The 12,641-nt window shown below is 42.8% G+C and overlaps 1 protein-coding gene across 8 annotated transcripts in view; it reads right to left on the bottom strand.

The window, feature by feature from the left end:
- The window catches only part of PARP4 (poly(ADP-ribose) polymerase family member 4), a 2,159,601-nt gene that overhangs the window by 686,619 nt on the left and 1,460,341 nt on the right, over window positions 1–12,641 (bottom strand). For 6 of the 8 annotated variants that reach the window (XM_085621544.1, XM_085621545.1, XM_085621546.1 and 3 more), the window contains exon 34: window positions 12,017–12,085. The exons of the other annotated variants lie outside the window; for them this stretch is intronic. In XM_085621544.1, the coding sequence (XP_085477670.1) occupies window positions 12,017–12,085 (69 nt within the window). The remainder of the gene's footprint in view (window positions 1–12,016; window positions 12,086–12,641) is intronic. 8 annotated transcript variants of the gene reach the window in all.

Below are 12,641 nucleotides of genomic sequence, written 5' to 3'. Positions count from 1 at the left end.
GATTTAGTCTCTCCCTCAACCTGTGTGGCGGTTTCGAAACTGTGTCCTGTGTCCGGAAGTGCAGTTTGCTTCCAGAGTGACCAATGTAGGCAAAGAGGTTTTCACGCTCTCGCTCAACTGAGTCAAGTTCACAGCGCTATTGTTTGATCCCCAATTGGAAATATCAGAAATTGCATCATGCTTGCAAAGTCCTGTGACTGGGAGAGGGAGGGACAACAGAAAAAGTGGGGTGGAGGAGCAGGAGGGGGAGACAGGAGAGTGAATGCAAACCAGTGTGGCAAACCTATACATTTTTGAAAACTAGACACCCGGGGGATTCCAGGGAGGTATGGTTTGCTAGGTTTCCCTAGGTGCCGGGAGAGCTAGGGTTCAAAATCTACAGCTAGGCACTTTGCAAAAAAAGGGTCAATTTACACTGTAAAAATAAAGTGCATCCACTTTGTGTTTTGGACCGTTTCCTGTCACAGGAACGAAGCCTACCCACACAAGTGAGGTACCATTTTTATCGGGAGACTTAGGGTAACACAGAATTGTAGAGCAACTGTTATTACCTATTGACTTTCATTGCATTTCTGCCTTCCAAATGAAAGACAATGTGTAAAAAAGAAGTCATTTTGAAAAATGACCTACAAGTCTCATGCTAGTATGGCTACTCACAATTTTGGAAATGTGAAAATATCTACTGTTTCTAAACTCTATATTTTGTTCCAATTTCAGAAATACATAGGTATCTTTCATACCAATTTTTCCATGTATATATTTTCCCAAATTAATTGCTATATACCCGGAACATAAAGAAAAACCATTGCAAGACGCTGCTCAGTTATTGGCTCTGGGTTCGTCGGGTTCTTGGTGAACCTACAAGTCCTATATATCCCCACAACCAGAAAGGTCTAGCGGATGTAACAGTATATTGCTTCCAAACAGCTGTCCCAGTTAGATAAAGTTACAGGTGAAAATGTTGGCACAAATGGCTGTTTTTTTCAACTAATTTTCAATTTTTCCTCTATTTAACTGTTAGTTTCTGTGAAGAAACCTTGAAGGATCTACACAAATGACCCCTTGCTTAATTCAGAATTTTGTCTACTTTTCCAAAATGTATAGCTTTCCAGGATCCATTATTGCTTTCATACCCATTTCTACCATTAACTGGAAGGAGGTTGAAAGCACACAAAATAGCAAAAATAGGCTGTGTCCCAGAAAAACGCCAAAACTGTGTAAAAAATGTTGGTTTTCTGACAAAAGTCTGCTTCTCCCCGAAAGCTGGGAAATGGTGATTTCAGCACCACAATCCCCTTTGTTAATACCATTTGCAGGGAAAAAAACAGACGCTTTTATCTGTAGCCCTTTTTTCCCATTTTTCTAAAACAAATCAAAATGTACCTGTATTTTGGCTAATTTCTCGGTCCCCTCCAGGGGAATCCACAAAACCTGGGTACCTTTAGAATCCCCATGATGTTGGAAAAAAAGGACTCAAATTTGGCATGGATACCTTATGTGGTCAAAAATGTACTGGGGCCTAAGCGCGAACTACCCCAAATAGCCCAAAAAAGGCTTAGCACAGGGGGGCGGGGAGGGAAGGCCCAGCAGCGAAGGGATTAACTACTAGGACGAGATAATAGTAAGTACTTGCCCGACCAAAAAGTTTTAATTTTTGTTACATCTGAAGGTCAACTTACCCCTTTCTCATGATCTCAGACTTCAGCATCTGTGTACTCTTTGCTTTACGATGTCATGTGATTCCCAACAAAAACCTGTATTCAAATCTCTATATATTTGTGACTTGTTTTGCTTACTGCTTACTTTATGGTTTCAGGAGGACCCTCTGCCGATTGTCTCTGATTCACAGACTACAGGCTTTTTGACTGATGTGTGCAGATTCTCTTTAACAAAACACATTACACAAACGTACCCTAACATCGCCGTATTTTCATTCCACATCTTTGCCTAAAAATGCATTTTCCCCAAATAGTTGCGAACAAGAGCTAGAGTAGTAAATTAAATCATCTTTGGATATTTGGGCCTATTTCTATAACCTCCACACATGTTTTTTTAGGGAAAGCACAGGTATACGACAACGTTTGCGAGGTGAGGACATTCCGATAGCTGCAATATTTAGAACACGGACACCAACCTGAAATAACCAATAGCAAAACCGAAAATAGTGGGTGAAGTATGGCAGGCCAATGGCCAAATCGCATTTGCTGTGAGACCCCTTTATAAAATTACATAGCCCAGAAATTTAACAAATTAATGACAAAAGCTGAAGGTTTCATGAACATCACTGTTGAAAATTTCTGGTGGAACAAATTATTTCAAATACAGTGAAAAACTAGGGGACTGAAGTGAAGTTGACAGATCCTAGATGGAAACTTTGGGAAACTGAGAGGTCAGTGGGCTTCAAAGACAAAAGGTAAAATGATCATTTAGTTAAGAAGCTTCTTGCACATGCTGTGATACACATGCCAAGAAAGTGGCTTTGGAATATTGGAAGTTCACACTTAAAAGAGAAGTCAGTTTCTTGACCGTCCTCCAAAAAATATAGATTCTGTACTATAGCAATCTTTGCTTTAAGTATTATTGACTTGGAGAAAAAAATATGGGATATTTTTTCATCTTTTGAGACTGTGGCCGAGTCAGTCAGTGGTGCTTAAAAAATAAAAAAGACTAAAATCCTATGCACCTTTTCCTCACAAAAAAATATGGACACAGTTTTATATAATATTCATTTAGGAATAGTTTAGGCAGTTCTAAAATACTTTTGAAGTACTTCTCAAACACAGTTTCCAAACACTTCAAGCTCGACTAGGTCTCTACTCGCTGACAGTAAAGGGGTAGTCTTACCGTCCATCATTTAACAGTATGCAAGGGATATAGTGTGATCTTCTACACACAGAGGTGGGTACGTGGATCGAATACAAACTCCTTCTGCTGAACACTGCTACATGGACCAAATAAGCCCCCACCCCCCTTTTTTGTTAAAGCCTGAGCAGCGAATTAACTGCTCTGTGAGGAACGCTGTATTCAGGTAGAGACTTGAAGCTCCTCCCACTCTGCCCATATTTTTCATTGGCTTGTGTCATTGTCCAATGTAAAATGCGGCTGTTCATTGGTCAATAGGCTTAGTAGTCCCTCCTTGGAACCACCTTGTCTCATTTTGTAACCCCCCATGGCGACACTCCCTGTTACATATGTTGTTACTCGGTAGGCTTTTATTACAGCCTCCGAGCACTATTTTCTCAAATGACACGCCCTCTCCTAACGCAATTATTTTTTTTTAATAGTACGGGCGCAGGCATTTGCAATGCAATAGGTCTCGCCCTTGAGTTCAAGCTATTGGCATTATAAATGACAAGGCCTTTTATTTATGTTTTAAAAACAAAACATAAGTAAAAGGCATTGTCATTTAAAATGCCAACAGCTCAAACTATCGTAAATGCGAGACCTATTGCATTGCAAATGCTTGGGTTTTTTTAGGGGTTGGAGGAGAATGGCCCTTGGCTCTGGCTTGCCTTTTACATAAGTAAAAGGCATTGTCATTTACAGTGCCAACCGCTCAAACTCTCGTAAATGCGAGACCTATTGCAGTGCAAATGCTTGTTTTTTTAGAGGGGGTGGGGAGAGGATGGCCCTTGGCTCTGGCTTGCCTTGGCTGGGCGAAGATTTCTTTGACCTGGGGTCAGAAAGCAGGGCTGTAAGGACACACTGGTGGGAGCGGCCTGTGTCACTCTGCCAGCATTTAGTTTCAGTTTGGGCATGATTCTTATAGCCCAGGAAGGAGTCGGAAACCCTCCATTAATTTCAATGGCTGGGGGCAGGGCAGTCCAGTTTAGAGAATTTTGCAGTGGGGCTGTCAGTGGCCTCTGCCTCTCCCACGAGACCCAGCAACAGTTGTTAGTTTTATAAATGATTGGTGGGCTGGGGCCTGGGGGAGGAGTTCAAATCCTGAATTTACCAGTTCCTTCCAGGCAGCCAGTCAGTTGTGTTCCACCGTTGCCACTCTGTCTGCACTCTGAGTCTGGCAGTCCAGTCACGAGGAGCCCGGCGCGAGAACATTCTTCCATAGGTGAGTTTGTAGTTATTATTAGATGCACTTAGAGAACTGACTGTTTTGAATAAAAGGCTTGGAGAGTGGTTGGTCATTTTAAATTAAGACGACCGAGGCCGAGCTCTTTACTTGCAACTAACTGCTCTGTCTTTTGCTGCTGTCAGAGCGGTGAATGTAATTTATTTAAAAATAGTGTCTCTGGCCTTTCGTTTCTACCATGCCTCCCTCCATATACAGAATACACACACAAGCTGTGTGTGTATGTTGTATATGGACACATGGTAGAAACGAAAGGCATGAGTCTCGTTTTAATAGAAATGAGTGTCCATGGCCTTTCGTTTCTACCATGTGCCCATGCAACATACACACACAGCGTGTGTTTCTGTTGTATATAGAGGGAGACATGGTAGAAACCAGAGGCCACGCATTTCATGATTTAAATCGGGAAATCATGAAATGCGCGTCCTTTTGTTTCTACCATGACTCCCTCCATATACAAAAGAAACACACACACACTTTTGTGTGTGCAGGGCTTTAAGTGGGATGAAAAAACTGGGGGGTTCACTCATAGGGGTAGCCGATGTAATTATGAACGTGGCTTTAACTGTTAAGCTAAAAATCTGTACTTAGCATAGTGGACTCCCCCACTGGTACTGTTTCTTCTTCTGTCATTGCCTCCAGATATATAATACAAGTGACATTACACCTACAACCAGCCAGGACTATTGGCTTTGTCAGTGGTTGTAAGTTGCATAGGATAAATAGGAACAAACTGCAGCATTTTCATTATTATATACAATGAAAACATAGGTGGTTTAGAGATGTGTTACAGGGGAGAAACACTTAGAGGGCCTGTTTCCGTTGGTTGGGTGTGCTTGGCTTGGAGGTCATTTTGCAAGCAGACCATTTAGAGGATTGGGCATTTTTTTGATTTGTTTCTAATGTTTTCTTCACATTTGTGCTTTAAAATGCTATATTTGGATCCCCTTTTTTCAACAATTTGCAGTAAATATGTGAGAAAAAAACCCACCATTTGAATCCATTTTTTTCTAACTTTTCTTGCGGGGGAGAAACCCCCGCACCCTCCTTTTACCGTTCGGCCTTGCTCGGTTCGCTCACTCGCTCATTATATTGGGGTACAACATTTTTCGCCCCATCACTTTCAAAATCCACTGGTGACTCACGCGGGTCGTGTGCCAATAAACTGTTATAAAGGGCATGTGGAGGCAGGACTGGACCTATTTATGAACTTCGCTATCATTTCCCTGCAGATGACAACAGGTTCTCTCTGGAAAAGAAAGCGATATTTACGAGAAATACCGGGACACTTTTGCCGAGTGCGAAAGCGAAAACAAAACCAGCCTATACGTCCTAATGTTACCATGTTTTTAATTTTAATGTATGTTTTTCTTCTCTGTTGCGCCCATGAATGAATTCTCCTCAAAGCGTTCCAACTTGACCCTTTTCACTTAACGCTCTGGGCATAGCTTTCATGCGATGCACGCTTTTACTTCCATATTTAGTGCGGGGGAATTCAAGGTTATCCTTGACAGCGCAGCGCATTGCAAATTGATTGCAGCACTCGCGCTTCAGCTTTAAACATCTTAAGCTAAAGCGTGGGGGCCGAGAATGCTTCAAAAGCAAAGAATTGTCTATTTCCTTACTTTTGAAGCAATCTCGGCACCCACGCTTTAGCTTAAGATGTTTAAAGCTAAAGCACGGGTGCCGCCATTACTACAGAGGAGTAAATAAACAGAAAAAAAAGCATGCCACTGCTTCAGCGATCCCAATTAATAAAACAAAGGCGTGCTCGGCATTATTGCAGCTGAGGCTGCCGTGCTGGGTAAATTAAAAAGAGCCTGAACCTTCTTTCCTCAGCGTGACGCCAGCTGAGCTTCGTGAAACGGGCGCCGTGAATAAAAGGTGCTGCGTGCGCACACACGCACCCACAGAAGTGCCCCTTGTAAATAAACAACAAGCCGGTGGTCACAACTGCACATGAGAGTGCTGACAGACTAAAGAAGGCGTACTGTGTAACAACCGAAGTAAAGGGGCCAGTCACCATGGGAGGTTACTAATGAAGACAAGGCAGTACTGAGGCGGGACTAACAAGCCTATTACCCAATCAGAAGCCTGCATTTACAAAGGACAAAGACACAAGCCAATGACAAACATGGGCGGAGTGTGGGCAGGGCTTCTACTCGTACTCCACCACAACAAGTCTCGCAGAGCAGCGCATGCGCGCGGACTCTAGGCTCGACCTATAAACATAGTGTCTTAAGGCGCACAAGATATTAATGTCTTGTTCCCACCTACTTAATCTAGCAAGAATAAATAACTTTTACTATCATCAACAAGGAGTATCACCTACTGCTTAGATGTAAAGCTAATACCAGAGGTAGAAGTTGAACTCACATATACTGGTAATGTAGGCTACAAACCTTTTTTTTGTTTCTTTTTTACAGACACTTAGTGCTGTACAATCCTAATAATGGAACATCCTTCTATTATAGGACAGCAAAAATTGTTCTGACTTAAAGAGTAAAGTTGCACAAAAACTATCTTTCAATAAGTGAACCACAGACAGAGACTACATGGAGCTTGATCATCAAAATTTCCCTATCGAGAACACTACATTTCATGAATTTATTATATCTTAAGTCAGATCACTGAGGGTATTCTTCACAGGCTGAGCAATCCCAATTCAACATGTATATATATCTAACTGCTTACCAAAAGATGCTTTACTCATAATGGTTATCAACTCTGGAGTATAAGCTCTTCCTCAGAGCGAAGAAAAATCCGCAGGACCTGTGTATCAGGCAACAACCACAAAGGTTCAGAAAAGAAAAAAACACATAAAAAACTGTTATTAACCGACTAAAAGTGGAAAGTCAGGCATGTGACTTTAAAGAATATGACTCCACTAAAAAAGAGTCCATTGGAATAACTGCTCATATAACACCCTTGATCATCGTAACATGTTGGGATAAGCGTCATGATGACACACGTAAAACCATAAGCGTATAAGCATTAACAGCTGGATTACGCACTACACTGTGTGCCACTTAAAGAATAAGTCACTTAACCAACCAGAACAATCCTTCCTTAAAATTCAGGAGGAATGAAAACAATGAAAGAAATGTCTAGGTGTCTCTGTCACTCCGACCTGCTCTAAACCATTGCAAGGCGGAATCTGCGTGTACACCAAAGATGTGCACACCATCAAATGGCATATCTTTTAGGCTAGTCTGAACCTCCTCAGAAAATCCAGACTGACGCAGCCATGCATGTCTGTATTGCACAACTGATTTAGCCATGGCTCTCCCAACAAAATCTGTGTTATCCATACCACTTTTTATGGTAAATTTAGCTGCTTCTCAGCCATCCTGCACCGACTGTAGCAGTTTACTTCTAGGTTCTTCTGGAAGAGAAGGCAGCACACTCTCCATTGAGTCCCTTAACGCATGGGAAAGCCTGTCGGAAACACACGTAGTATTCAAAGACTGCAATGCTGCATTCAGGGTAGAGAAAGTATTTCTCCTACAACTTTCTTGCGATCGAGACTCAGTGCTTGGTGGAACTTGAGGGAGAACATTTGGGTCCACAGAAGCTATTGCTGCTTGAACAACCAGACCATTTGTGGAGGGATGTTTTAAGAGAAAAACAGGATCCCCGGGGGCGTGTCAATGCCTATAGGATACAGCCTGGTCTACTGGCATTCTGGTTACCGGCCTTGCCCAAGCTCCTAATATGTCATATACAGAAACATTATAAGGGAGTTAAGGCTCCACTCCTGTCTCCCCCTGGTGAAGTACATTCATTAAAGGGTCTGTGGATAGATCCATCAAGGGAAGTTGCCAATCCAAGACTACAGCTGCTCTCCTTAACACTTTAGAAAAAGAGGAACTCACCTCTGTAGCCGTACCAAGTGGAGAAAGTAAGTCGGAAACTGGAGAAGAATGAACTCCATTCGCCTCACTCAGTTCTGCCAACCAATTTCATTCCACAGGAGGCAGTACAGTGTTGTCCAAAGGGTTTTGATCCCTTATATCCTCCTCTTCACCTTGAAAACTGCTTATTCCAGTAGCCAAAACAGTGGTAGTTTCTCTAGGGACAAATAAAGAGTTGCGCGAAGAAGGCAGCTCCATTGGCGCCACATCCGACACCGGCCAGTGCCGTTGTGGTGTTGTATCGCTGTCAGAAAGAGTAATAGGATTGGCGTCAACCGGCACCGCCAACGTCATTGGTTGACCAGACATCGGCGCCGAAGGTGGTAGCCTAGAAGGGATGTTACCGGTGTCATTACTGATCCTAGAACAGATCCGGAGGGCCTAACTGATCCAGAGGGCCAACGCACCGGTACCGATTCAGTTAGGGCACCCTCCACCTCTTTGGGACAAGAAAGTGCAGCAAAGGGAGCCTTGAGCCCAAAGAATTTATGCAGAAAATCATTATATTCCCTCATTTGTGCCACAGTCACCGATGCTCCTGGAATAACAGGGAGACTCTTGTAAAGACTACGCTACCGGAGGCTAGGAGGCGGCGTCCGAGAAGCCTCACTTATGTGTCCGTTTTCGTTTCAGCTTTGGAGACCCCTTGGATGTCAACGGTGGAGAACCCTTATGTGAACAGCTCATTGAGCGATCTCTGGACTCTGAGGGGGACCAGCCATGATGTAGGCTCTCTGCTAACTGCGTCGCCACGATTTTCTAACTACGCTTTCTCAATGCCTTTGACCGAACACGACGACAGAAACCACACTCCTCCGAGTTGTAATGTTCTCCATGGCACCACATACAGATGGTGTGAGGATCTGTGTCGTACATTTGACTGACACAAGATCCACAGGGCATAAACCCTAAAGATATTGCAAGAAAAAACACACTGTTTCCTCGACGAACCATCGAGATGAGCTGAAAAATGCCCCTCTAACCGCTCCGGATCCGTGTCGCAACAACAGAAAAGAAGAAACTGATGTCAGTGCTTTGACGAGGGGGTTATATGGGCGAATGAAATCTGTATGGGGTTGCGCGACGCCCTCTTCTGACGTGTGTACATACTTTGGAAAAAATGTCCCCAGATCCAGTATCACAACTGGGGAGGTTTCTCAATTAAATAATATGTGGTTAGATGTCTCTAACAGATACACATAACATGCAAGGGACTACCCGTCAGAATGTTAAGTTTGCTATTTGGGATTCCCAATTTAGGATCCATCTACTGTGGCATAGGAAGACGGGGGAATATGTCTCTGTAGTCACACATTTGTCATGGGTGTCATTTCAATTTTTGATACTTAAATTCTCCTGTCTCTTTCTAGCCACTCCAGCGATCCTTGCATGTTATGTCATTCTGTTTTGTTTACCCAAACTGACTGAGCTAGGGCAGGAGACAGGTTAGCAATAGGCCATTATTTTCCTGGGCACATACTCACGTTGGATGAAAGAGTAAGGCATTTTTGAGCAATTATCAGTCAGGACGTGAACATGTTGACTTGGTTTAGGGTGTAAGGCAATACATTCACAGCTATCACCCGAGATGCACTGTTTTATCCATGCCAAATACACCTACCACTAAAAGGGATACTACTGAGTTTAAAGGTATTTTAATTTTTAGACCCTGGTAGACAACAACCTTAAAAGTGCTCCCTGGAACCTGGTTGAATCCATCCTGGTTCTTAGGGACCAGGATATGACCCGATGATGAAGAATGTTGCTACTAGAGCAAATGAGGGTCTCCTAAACAACACCACTGAGATTATGCTGTTAGTCCCCGTGGGGACTGTACTGTGAATATTCCTGTACCCTAAAATTAGGGCCAGGGAATAAAAAGGTGGAAGGATACCTGTATGTGTGATATAGAAAGGGATCAGCCATGCTCAAACTGAAACCTGCGTTTAACAGTGTGGTTGTTTAGTTTAGCTCTTGTGAAATCCAAAAGAATCTGGTCTTTTCATTTCTTTTCAATTTCAAACACGTCAATGGAACATTTAGGGAAGAATAAATAAGAGAACCCGCATAATTCAAATATTAATTTTCTAACCATGCATTCAGCACAGCTAAAAGGGGTAGACGGCTGAGACTTGGTAGTGTACAGCAATTTTCACAATGGTCAAAAGCCTCTCATTTTGAAGCTCTGTGTCTGAAAAAATCCCTAGGTATTTTGACAGTTAACATCTCCTTCTAATTGTCTAATCCATCTGTAGGTACTTTCCCACTGAACAACAATGTTTACAGTGTTTGCAGAGCTAAGTTGTTTACTGTGAGTGGTCTTCTGGGTGGCTTACAGCACTGGACCGACAATGTCATTTCTGGTGCTGCTAGACCATCTAACCTTAGCGCCAGATGGGAAATTAGCTTGTATTGAAAACAGCTAAACACAAAAGAACAAGTTACTAACCTTCTGCAACACTTTTTCTGTTGGATACTCTATCTAACCACAGACTCTTCATCTTTAGAATATTCCCCAGGTGCCAGTCTGGGTTTCGAGAATCTTCATAGTAGTGCTTCCGTGCACTGCTGGGTGGTGTTGGTTGGCTCCATGTTAGCCTCGTTTCACCTAAGCAGTAAAAGAGTGGAGTGCATACTTGCCACCTTTGTGCATTGACGTCAGATTCTTGTTTGGCTCTTTCCCTGCTCTCAAAGCCCCAAAAAACACCTAGAGGCACGAGGGTGCTTATCTCTAATTTGGGACCTTTTTGGGTGACAAAAGAAGACCACTCCATTAGGTGAAAGGAAGTTGAGGTATCTGGGTTAGGTAGATTATTCACCGGAAAGAAAGTTACTGAAGGTAAGTAACTTGTTCTTATGAGGGATGCTTCTAACTGCAGATTTTCACTTTCAGAAAACATACCAAAGGAGTATCTGTGGAGTAGGCCAAGACCTAAATGTCCTACAAAACCGAAAGGGTGAAATGCTTTTCCCATTGGACCTGGCTGTTAAGGCTCAATAACAGGGACTACGCATGCCAATGCAGTGGTAGCAGCCTTGGCCCTGCAGGAATGAGCCCACAGCCCGACTGGAGATTGATTCTTGGCCAATACATAGCAGGTATGAGTGCTAAGAACTATCCACCATGACAGAGTCCGTTTATGCACCACCTTGCCTTTCTTTGCTCTGGAGAATACCACAAGCTGATCGCCCACACAATGATCTTTGGTGCATTCAATATAAAAACTTGGAGCTCTCTTGTGATACAGTCGATGGAGTCTCTCCTCCTTCTTCGAGAGGTGAGGTGGAGCAAAGAACATTGGGAGGGAGATGGATTGCCCAATGTGAAACAGTCTCACCACTGTCAGCAGTAATTCTGCTCCAGCCCTCAACACCAGCTTATCTAGGAAAAAGGTGGTGTAAGGTGAATGCAAAGGTAGAGCTTGAAGCTCACTCATGTGAAGAACTGAAATAATTCTATGTACGGTATATCATATGAGATTGGTGTTTTTACTGTAACACAACCCCCATCAGCTCTCTCTTTGTACAGCGCTCTAATACCATGGTGGTCATGTCGTGCTTTATAAAAGACTATAAATAAATAAAAAAATTGCAATAAGGCTGTTTTGAGACTGAGGAGGCGCAGTGAGCAGCTGGGCATGGGTTCGAAGAGGGTAAACATAAGGAGAGTCGGAACCAAATTGATATCCGACTGTGGCATCACAAACAGTATCAGAGGGAATATGTGTGCCAAACCTTCAGTAAAACACATCACAGCAGATTATTTTGACTGTTCACCAGGTACATGATTAAAACAGACACCAGATGGCATGATTACACGCACAGTGAGGGCACCGCTGCACCTCCTCTGCAGAATGCTTTTGACATCTTTAATGATGCAACATCAGACGCTAAACAACAGAAGTTCATGAGCGTTCAGACCTACTAGGTAGATAAAAATGTGCTTAATAATAGTGGACTTCACAGAGTGCAAAAACATTGTAATAAAACCATGTTTGGCAAAGTTGATACTAACCTCATAGTCTACTTCTTCCCCAAAACACATATCGAGTCCGATGACATCTGATGACGATGATTCACCAAACTTGTGGAAAAATATATTATGACCATGCATTAATCAAATGTATGCAATTTAAAAGACGATATTTGTTTAATTTGTTTTACTTTAAGTGCTAGTTTTTTTTCCCTTCAAAATTTGAATACAAGAACTACAAACGAAAGACTGCGTATAACAATCATTTCGTCATTACAGGAAGGCATAAAGGGTGTGGAACTGTAAAAACTCCCTTTTCTGCTTGCACCTTCAGGAAACATCTCTAGTATTAGCTGGAGAAGTAATGGTAATCCCAGTAGATAACCCATTAACTGTGCTTACCTTCCGAAAATATGGCAATGTCTGGTGTGGGGACAACGCAGATGGAAACGTTATTTCTGCTGGTTATGCCACCCTTTTTCGTACCGATGTGTAAATACAGGAGAAACAGCAGAGGGTAGAGGTAAAATCGACTCAGCCCTTGCCGCCATATCTAGCGCCCAAGTTCTTATCTCCATAACTGGCAACCCTTCTACCGTATCCGGTACTGCATGAAGTCAGAGCCAGCAGCCCCACACAAAAACTGAAGCACCGAATACTACAGCTT

The sequence above is a fragment of the Triturus cristatus genome, chromosome 8 (assembly GCF_964204655.1).
Source record: "Triturus cristatus chromosome 8, aTriCri1.1, whole genome shotgun sequence".
Taxonomy (NCBI): Eukaryota; Metazoa; Chordata; class Amphibia; order Caudata; family Salamandridae; genus Triturus; species Triturus cristatus.
This window is presented reverse-complemented; position numbering and strand designations above follow the sequence as displayed.